The 10,666-nt window shown below is 34.4% G+C and overlaps 2 protein-coding genes across 2 annotated transcripts; one reads left to right on the top strand and one right to left on the bottom strand.

The window, feature by feature from the left end:
• Positions 1–1,781: 1,781 nt before the first annotated feature.
• Positions 1,782–4,433, top strand: LOC118051682 (CASP-like protein 2C1). The gene is made up of 3 exons (XM_035062411.2): positions 1,782–2,100; positions 2,222–2,360; positions 3,971–4,433. The coding sequence occupies exons 1-3, from the start codon at positions 1,946–1,948 to the stop codon at positions 4,220–4,222; spliced, it is 546 nt and encodes a 181-aa protein (XP_034918302.1). The 5' UTR covers positions 1,782–1,945; the 3' UTR covers positions 4,223–4,433.
• A 2,639-nt stretch (positions 4,434–7,072) lies between these two features.
• On the bottom strand, positions 7,073–10,250 carry LOC118051685 (subtilisin-like protease SBT1.5). Its single transcript, XM_035062413.2, has one exon. It carries the CDS (start codon positions 9,556–9,558, stop codon positions 7,213–7,215), a length of 2,346 nt encoding a protein of 781 aa, XP_034918304.1. The 5' UTR covers positions 9,559–10,250; the 3' UTR covers positions 7,073–7,212.
• Between the last annotated feature and the right edge of the window lie 416 nt (positions 10,251–10,666).

The following is a 10,666-nucleotide window of genomic DNA, read 5'->3' as shown; positions in this document are numbered from 1 at the left end:
ACAAAACACGATGTTTGGTGGTCTTTTAAAATGTGGTTAAACTTCTTTGGTCAAGATTTTTCAAGGTATAGTTGACTTTTTATGCACCTTAATTAAATTGAGAGGGACATAGTTTTCTGGAATATTCAATACAACTGTATTTAAATTGTGATATTTTTTTAATATATTTCTAACCTATGTTGTTTTCTCCAAACTTTTATAAATCTGTATTAAAATTCTAAAATACACGTACATATAATGGAAGCATTCAACATGTTTGTGCATTTGTTTTAATTTATCCATTTCCAACAACTTAAAAATACTAGAATTCTTTATGATATTTTAGCATTTATATAAGCAATAAAAAATATTAATATATTTGTTTAAGTTATATGATAATAATTTTGTATTATAGCTTAGTCGGCAAGCGTGTGTCTCTAAACTTAAGAAATTGTGGATTTGAGAGTTAGATGAGGCAATATTTTTTTTGAGGACCTTAATGAAAAAAGAAGAAAGACGAAGTAAGGCCAGGTGTGCTGGCATGAGCCAACTGCCAGGTTTGATTCTTTTCTAACTTTTTTTTTCTTTGGGTTTTTTTATCACTCCGGCATGAGACAATATATTTTTTTTACTAGATTCATTTACTTTTTAGTTTTCATATAATTTTTTAAATACTGTTGTAAATTTTTATTTTTCAATTATTATGTATATAATATGAAAATAATAATACAAATAATAAATTGTTCATGAAAATTCAATTCAAGTTGTTTTTCTATTCTTAAAGTTTTTAAATAGATTTGAATATGATTTTATCACATTTATATTTTTTTTTAGCTTTCAGTAACACATAAATTATGTACATATTATTTTTTATTTTTTTAATTAACTTGTTATAAAAATCATAAGAGGTTTTTTTAATAGGAAAAATAATTATAGTTAAAAATCTTATGTTTTCTAAGATAAACAAGAGATAATACATTAATAAAAAAATATATTTAAATAAAAATAAATAAATTCAAAACAACTATATTTTTAGATTTAATAACAATGCTAAAAAATTGCATGAAATTTGGAACTAGTATATGATATATATATATATATATATATATATATATATATATATATATATATATATATCAAATAGAGTAGAATGTAAGGGGAAAAAAATGGAGTGAGGAGAGATTAAATTAATGTTTAGGAGTTTCAAGGTTGTTTAAATTTCTGAATTAAAACTTTTAAAACAATAGAAGAAATACCAAACATATTCCTTTATATTTAAATTGGAGTGACTTTATTTTTTTGAATGAAAAGAACTTGATAAAATCTTTTTATATTTTTTTTTCAAAATGATTCAAAGCCCAAGTAGAATTGAAAATTAATATAGAAATAAAAAAAAAATATTTTTTTTTTATCTAAACATTAATTATTTAGCATGAGGCTTTGCCTTGTTATTTTTGACTATTTGGTATAATATGTACATTTTCTACATCATTCAAGATTTATTATTTCAGTATGGTTTAGTTAAAAAGAACATCAATCAAGTAATAAAATAGAAAAAAATTCCTTATGGAAGAACATGGTTTCATTTGTGAGAACTTAAAAAAGCAAATCAATTAAATTATTTTTAACCAATTATTTGTTGATATATATATATATATATATATATATTCCTTATGTATAAACATTTTCTAGGATGGATTTAACGTCTCAACAATGCATGTATCAAACACAAAGATACAATCGGGGCCATAGCCAAAAACAAAAGACAAAAAAAAAAAAAAAAACCTAGCATTTAAGGCATTAAATGTGTTCTCGTGGGGATCCACTAACCAGTAACCGGTAGTTTTCCCCTCTCCCTCTCCTCACCTAATCTGGAGCCTCCTTCCAAGCCCTACAAAAGGTTCTACAGGAAGAGGATTGCGAGCAGAGCAGAGATTATTTGATATATATATACATAGTCGAGAGAATGGCGCTGGAGATAGCCAAAATAGAGGCTATTCTAAGAGGTATTGCTATATTGCTCTTAGTTTCAACAGCTTGTTTAGCAGGTTTAGATTCTCAAACCAAGTTTGTAATAGTCTACGAAAAGGAAGTTACCTACAAGGACTTGAACGCTCTTGTGTATGTTCTCTTTTCCTTATAAACTCCAAATATTTCCCAGTATTTATAGTTAATTCTAAACATTCACCTTCTTGCTTGATTATGCTCATCTTTGCTTGGTTTGCGTGCGCTGTTTTTCTAGGGTTTTGGTGCGTGTGGATGCTGTAGCTGCTGCTTACAATCTGCTCCAGCTATGTAGATGCTCTGTGTCAGGGTGGAGTCAAGGAAACTTCAAGGGATCTTACAGATATCTGTCCTGGGCTTGCTGCGTCTTGGACCAGGTACATCTTTTCCCACACACACTCGCTGAGTTCTGACTCGATTGATACACAGAACCCTACTCAAAGGTCAAAAAGACTCAATGAATACCACTGGCACTCTCATTTCAAGAACTCGACTAAGAACTTTACTGGGAAAGGACAAATATTACTGAATTACAGGACCATAAATGAAGTAGATAAATAGTGGGCTGTGATCCCCTCCGCATTTACTCTGATGTGTGCAACATCTTTGATTGATAGTTATGTTAATATTCAATCACTTATCTATTTACTACCTAATTAGGATGTAAATATATTAAATGTTGGCGTATATAAAAACACAACAGTCAAGAATGTTTTTCAAATTTTTTTTTTTTCTAAATATTTGAAACTAGCTGGAAACAGTCTGTTGTCAGGTGGTCACAATTTGACTATATATATAAATTTATTAAATTTATTGAAGTTCATAATACAATTGCGGGTTTAGCAGGTTAAACTATTAAAATAGGATCAATCTAATATATTGTTATCTTAATATTAAAAAATATCATCTAATTTTCTTTAAAATCGAGTTACAATTTTTAATGGTTATTTGAATTGCTTTTGGATTCGTCAAATTAACTAAGTTACGCCTTACTAACTCTCAAATAATTTAATTTTAAATATAGACTAGAAACAAGTTAAGTTTGAAAATTTTAAAATTAACTTACTTGGTTAAGTTTATTTATAATACTAAATAATTATTTACGATTAATTTTTTATTTTTATAGAACTCTCAACTTAGCTCTAGCCAACAATCCTTAGGAAACTAATTTAGTTTGTGTTTGTGCCAATTTGCAAATAAATCCTTATTAAAAACCTCATCGAATTAACCCTATATATATTTGTTAAATTTTGTTGCTTTCTTTTCTAATCTCGCCACAGATACCAACTCTGAGGATACATGCTCTAGGAAGCTATTTTTCAAAAGCATTACTAAAATTAAGCTGCATGCCTTACAACCAAGTTGCCAAAGTATTTAATTAATTAATATCTGTAATTGAGCTTATCTAAAGTCCACATATTTTGATGTACTAATTAATTTACAGGGTAGATAGCGCTACTATGAGGCTCGAATCTAAATTATTTTTACCTTTTTATTTTAAGCTTACCCCAAAGAAAATTGTTTGATTTATTATTAAACTTGATTTAGAAATTTTTGGATCTAATTTTTTACTAGTTTAAATTTAAAATTAAACTATGTATATATATTTTTTAACATGATTCAATCAACATGTTAGATTTGATAGTAACCTAAATAACTAGTAAATAGTGTAGTTTGATTTTAAAAAAATTTAAGATTTTCTTTTAATATTGAGATGTTGATATATTGAATTAACTCGAGTTTCATGGTTTAATCTGTTAAATTCATGATCTAGGTAATGAACTTCACTAAGTTTAATAACTTTTTTAAAAAAAAAACACTATTTTTTATTTAATTATGAATAAAAAAATATAACAAAAAAAAATTCCTTCATTGTTCATATAAAATATAGAGAAGGATATGAATTGAAACCCAACTCTTCTACCGACGGTTTGTTGCACATATGAATAATGCTCATGTGTATTATTGTTCTATGTCTGCTAAACAGTTAGCAGCGTACACTACGTTCGCAGCACACTCGGCAGCTCTCGGGCACTCAGTTCTGGTCCTTACCGGTGCAAAGGTCTTTCAATGGATGAAGTGGTGCAATAGATTCACAAGATTCTGCTTCCAAATCGGCGGCGCTTTGACGTGTGGTTTCATAGCATCTGTGCTTATGGCCATGATATCATTCATCTCAGCCTTCAATTTGTTTAGGCTCTATTCACCAAAACACTTTCTTCGCTTAAAGGGGACATAGCCTGTTTTCAAAATTCTGATCGGAAACTGTAACATTTTCTTCTGCCTTTGCTACTGTGTTAAGCTTGATCGTGAACTGTGCCACACAGCTAGTGGTGTCCGTATTTGATCTTTGGCTGTTTTTGGTGATTCCAACAGTTTATTGTAAATCTCGAAGAATATCTTGTATTTGTACCCTCTACAGAATAAATGTCTTCCTTTTACGGTGAGAATCAAGTCAGGGACAGCTAAAATAAGCAGAACAAGGAGAAGAAAAATGAATCGGCTCTTTCAACGATACCGAATTTGATTATAACAGGCGTAAACTTATGTAGGTTTTACATATTTATACAAGTGAATATATCATATACATGCTTTAATACTTCTCCACAGGGTGATGATCATGAACAAGAGATACTCAGCTTGAATCTAAGATACTGAAAATGGACTTCAGAAAGTGGCTTAGCCATGAAAGATTTTAATATATTTAATAGTGTTGTTGGAGCGTGATCTTGTTTAATTAAACTTATTTGTTGAGAAATAAATTCTTTAAGATTTGATGTATAAATCTATAAAATCGATGATGTTTAGACCTAATTACCTCTTGGATCTTGCTAGCATTAAACCCAATACACATGGATTTGACACACTGTTAAACCTAATTAGGATTGGGTCTGGCTAAAGCTAAAATTAACATGCTTGGACTAGACATACTGCTAAGCCCAACTAGAATTAGGTCTGGTGAGCACCAAATCCACTGTATCTGAACTCGACATACTACCAAACTTAAATGAGAAGTTCATAGGTCCATTGTGCATGACACACCACTTAGCCTAATCATGGTTAAGTTCGGCTTTTGCCAACCCAACACATATAAGAATTTTAAAAACGTTGTACTTATATTTTCTTGATTCATTATTTTTTTTATTTGGTAAAGTTATATAAAGAAATACTTGTAAAATCTAAATTCATCACTCATTTTGTTCGATTGTTCAGTGTGATATAAATATAAAGTAAATGAAAGATGACGAGGCCACAAATTCATTTTTGTTGATGGGCTGCTTATTGTGCTCTCCTTGTTTTTGCTCTCAATTGTATTCATCATTATAGATATCATGTTAACTTGGGCCTCGAAAGGACTTGGTTCTGAATTTGGATTCAAAAGACCGATTTCTATATCCGCTGTCAACTTTGAATTTCGATCATTCGAGTTCTTGTAATAAAAAGCAATGTTTGAGTATTATCACTCAATCTTTGAAAGTTATAAGGGATTCCATCCTGGAATTCTCAATATTTGGATGCCAAACAATTTATAAATAAATAAAAAGAAATAATTTTGAGTATTATAACCCTATTAATATAAATTCACCAAATAAGATTATATCATTTGACCTAAAATAACTTAATAAATAAAAACTCATAGATTTGAAGCTAATAGCAACTTTCAGTAAGAGATCTGGGCAGGATGACATTGTTATTCTTTCCTGTCATATATTTATATATATTATTATTTACAATTTACAATCTTTTAAATGTTAGGTGCGGCAAACATTACCATAAATAAAAAAAACATTAGCTGATCCTAATTGGTTTAATAGCAAATTAAATCGCCAGCAAAGTGAAATCCTCTTTCATTATATAAATAGAAGAAAGATAACTCATAGTAACATTTTCTGCTCATGCACAAGCAGGGAGCTCTGCAGCTCATCAATGGAGAGTTTTTCCATATCCCGAGACTCTTCGATTGAACAAGCCACATAATCAAATTTTGAGGACAGTGAACGCAAAATATTTTCAACAATCACAGTATCATCCATCTTCTCACCGTGAAACCTCATCTTGTTGCATATCCCCATCGTCCTGGAACAATAATTTGTGACTGGTTCCCCAATTTGCATCTACAAAGTCTCAAAGTCTCGTCGCAAGGCCTGAAGTTGTGCACGCTTCACCCTTGTCGATCCTTGATATTTCAGCTTCATGGAGTCCCATATATCTTTGGAAGTTTCTTTGCTAAGAATTGTTTCCAAAATGGGATGATCGATTGCTTGAAACAAATAATTTTTCGCCTTCAAATCCTTCAGCCTTCTCCCTTCCAGCTCTGTTTTTTGAGCCTCGGTCATGACTGCAGTCGCTGCTGGAGCTTCAATTCCAGCTTCAACAATCGGCCAATACTCCTTGGATAGAAGGAAATTCTCCATCAGCATGCTCCAATGGTCATAGTGACCATCAAAACGTGGGATGGCTGCTTGAACAAAGGTTGATTCTGCCATTGATGTACTTGTGAGTCTGAGAAATGAGTGAAGGAAATGGCTGAAATTTTGATTCTCTCGTTACTCTCGTCTGCTCACGATGAAAAATGGAGGGACTTTCGTCTGGTCACGATTTTGATGTGGGTTTCTCTCTTTGCTCACGACGGCAGGGACATGTTTCTTTGCTCACGATAAAAACAGGATTTGAATAGGCTCTGATACCACTGATAATAAAAATAAATGCTTGGCTTGATGTTCAATTAAAGATAAAGAGCCTATAAATAGGCATTACATAGTGTATAATGAACCCACTAACTCACATCACCATTAACCCACTAACCCATGATTCTAGCAACACAATCACCACTCTCTTAGCCACCTAAACACGTCCTAAAGACTAGGTCCATTATGACTAAATCAACATAAAATAAATAATTAAATAAAACAATGAATTAAATAAATAAACTTTAACTTGACCTAAAATAACTTAATAAATAAAAACTCCTAGATTTGAAAGCTAATAGCAACTTTCAGTAAGAGATCTGGGCAGGACGACATTGTTATTCTTTCCTGTCATATATTTATATATTATTATTTACAATTTACAATCTTTTAAATGTTAGGTGCGGCAAACATTACCAAAAATAAAAACATTAGCTGATCCTAATTGGTTTAATAGCAAATTAAATCGCCAGCAAAGTGAAATCCTCTTTCATTATATAAATAGAAGAAAGATAACTCATAGTAACATTATAGCAGGAGATCAACCTTGTCTAGAAAAGATGACAATGGGGCACCTAACCCTATGCTTTCCACCGATTTCGTGCCAAATTAAAGCTCCAACCCACAAACTAGTCCTTTTTGCCACCCCTTTCTCCTTTCTTATAGCAATTTTGAAGCTCAACTTCTCGTCAATCTTGGAAAATTCAAGCTTCTTAGGTATCACAACTATCTTATAAAACCCTGCAAGACCCACCACTTTCGCCTTGTATTTTCTTGACCCTGCTTCGTTAACATTCTTCAGCCTCCTATAGAAGTTCACTCCCTTGTGTCCAACTTTCTCTGCAGCTATAACTATAGCCGGGTAATTCAATTGCCCTTTGCCGATATTTGAACAATTTGCATGTTTTCCACTAATAATATGTATCTCGTTCTTGGTGTAATTCAACTGACATAGAAAATCAATATAATCTTGGTAACCCAAATCAAATACCAAACCGGGATCCAGTGCTCGTTCGGGATGTATATGCCCAGCTCCGAAATCAAACGGGTTGGCAGCCTTCCCTGTGGACTCATCAAGAATCAATGATGAACTCGACAAGGACACATTTCTGTAGTAATACAATTTATGCGTATTTGAGGTTGTCATTAGGGCTGATTTTATTTCACTCGGACCCCAATCGGGGTGGACCGATTTGATAATCGCTGCCACCCCTGATACGTGGGGACATGCCATGGAAGTTCCGGACATAATGTTAAATTGTGGCCGTCGATTATCTAATGCCACGCTAGAAGGTCCAATGGCGTCCGTCCATGCCCCTAATATGTTCACACTGGGAGCTATGACATCAGGTTTCAGTATCCCGGGCACAGCTGAATTGGGTCCTCCGGATGAGAAGGAGGCCACGACGGGTGCTGGTTTTGCATACTTTTCTACCGTTCCCTGAGATGAAATGTTTGCCACAGGACGATCACTAGACAAAATATAATCCTCAATCAACTTGGCTTCCAAGATGCCGACGGTAATAGTTGGGATCACATGAGGTTCCGAGATCATCCCATTTGGGTCAATACTACCATGACATATGACCATAGCTACCGCTCCAAGTGAAAGTAGTGATGCTCCCAGCAGCATTCTTGGCATGTGCCCTGTGGTCAAGCAGAGTACAATGTTGCCCTTGACTAATTGGCGTGAGAAACTAAATTTAGACGAGCTGATTTCACCACCGAAGTAAAGCCGGTGAAATCCTCGGGTCAATTTGCTTTCTCGTGTCAGGGTGATAGATATTCCCGTAATCGATATTCCGTTACCAAGAAGCAGTTTTGCCGGGAAGTCTCGATCAATTGTTCCTGCACCAACTGTTGTGATCCATGGTGGAGCATTGGTGATGCTTGCCCAGGAGGGCCCCTCATTTCCGGCCGAGGAGGCGACAAATATACCACCAGAAAATGCTCGAAGTGATACAATTGATAATAGGTCAAGATGAAATGGTAAACGGGACGAACCAAGAGATATTGATATGATATTAACGCCATCTAGAATTGCCTTCTCAAAAGCAGCACAAATATCCGATAGCAAGCAACCCGAGACCCAGCATACTTTATAAACAGCAATTCTTGCATTTGGAGCCATGCCTTGGGCCAACCCGCCAGCAAACCCATAGAAGCTGGATCCAGTAACTGGAGCTCCAGCAGCAATCGACGAAACATGTGTGCCGTGGCCATCATGGTCTCTTGGTGACCGAAATTCACTGGCAGGGTGATCCAAGTGTCCAAAAAATGCCCTATAACCACCCGAAAAGAACCGGGCTCCTATTAATTTCTTGTTACAATTTGAATGATTGAACCCAAACCCAGTCTCGCATTTGCCTCTCCAATGAGCCGGGATGGGTTCTAATCCATCATCTGCAAAGCTTGGGTGTTCGGGCCAAATACCCGTGTCCATGAATCCTATAATAACGTTGGATCCTGAAGAGTTTAGAAGCTTCAGTTTTAAGTTATTAAGGCCAAGAAAAGATGGGGAACGCGTTGTGTGGAGGTGAAAGATTGAATCGGGAAACAAAGAGAGAACCCCATGTGAGCTGTTGATGTGTTTGGCTTGGTACGGGGTGAGAGATGCAGAGAAGCCATGAATGAGAGTGTTGTAAATGTGAATGAAAGAAGTAGTAGTAGAAGAAGAAGAGGTAAGTAGAGAAGAGTACCAGTGATGATGAGAGAAGAAAGGTGAGGGTTTACAAAGTGGATCAACAAGAGCTACGAAAGTCATGAACCTAACACTATTACTTGATGTTTTTGTGCTATTGGTGTTAAAGATTAATTCCCGAGAAGTCTGTGAAGAAGGATAGGTGAAGTAGAACAAGAAAAGAAAAACTGAAAGAAGAGTCCTCATGACTTGTGTTTATCAGAACAGCAACAGTTACACAGACAAGCTTTTGAGCTTAGCTAGGTTTATATTGTAATTGATTTCACATCAATTAGAGCAAACGGATGTAGAAGAGAAGGCCATGAAGGGTCATTTTTTGTTTGACCAGGCATCAATGGAGTTTATGCTTTGGCAGGAAGGCGCATGGCTTGGGAACTAGGATCGATGAGTATGGCAAACGCAGATAGCAGTGGCTGATGGGAGGTGTGTAAAGGCCAAGGAGGTAAAGCTTTTATGCTCAGAGCAGGCAGGTTGGTTAATTTGTAGGGTTGTAGGTTTTCAGAGAGCTGTTACGGCGTGCAAGTAAACAAGATATAACTTCATTGCTCACCGGCACCGCTAATCTTACTACTATTTAATTATCGATCGGTGCTTCCAAATCTTGAAAGAAAAAAACATATTATTTACTTCTCTATGCTTCTTCATGAATCTATCAAGCAGGTGACGGATATATGTTTCTCTCAATTTTCTTCACTTCTGATTAGTTCTTTGACCCGAGTGTCAACGATTTAAAAGGCTGCTAAAACTACTGAAAAGAAATGTAAATCTGGTGATAACAAATATATTCAGATTGGCATGAAACATTCTTAAAGTAGGTTAAAATGAAGCTAATACTGTAAATAACTAGCTAAAGGGATCAATTTAGCCTGATGCATTCAACATGTTTTGTTTTAACTTTGGCATGGACAGGAATCTCAACTCTTCCTTTGGTTACTGGTGCCGATCTATACAGGAATCACATTGGCATGGTCTTGCTTAATTTCTAATTTAGTACTAATAGTAGGTTATAGGTTTTCTGTAGGTGGATGCCTAGGCTACAATCTATGTAGCTAAAGACTGTTTATTTCTTTCTTTTTTTACAACTATAGGACTCTGAAACAGTGAAACTGATTATGAAACTTTATGTAGAGGTGCCCCGGAATAAATCAGGCACCGGAACCAAAATACAGAGGATAGAGCAGGCCATAAATACCGTACCTGTTGTTGAAATGCGAGTTAATATTTAGAAATTGCTGTCTATTATGCAGATATTTATATATGTGGGGAATTTTCCTTGATAAATAACTTTCATCGA

Source organism: Populus alba, chromosome 18, assembly GCF_005239225.2.
Source record: "Populus alba chromosome 18, ASM523922v2, whole genome shotgun sequence".
NCBI classification, from domain to species: domain Eukaryota; kingdom Viridiplantae; phylum Streptophyta; class Magnoliopsida; order Malpighiales; family Salicaceae; genus Populus; species Populus alba.
The sequence above is the reverse complement of the archived record's forward strand: the minus strand, read 5'-3'. Positions and strand labels throughout refer to the sequence as shown.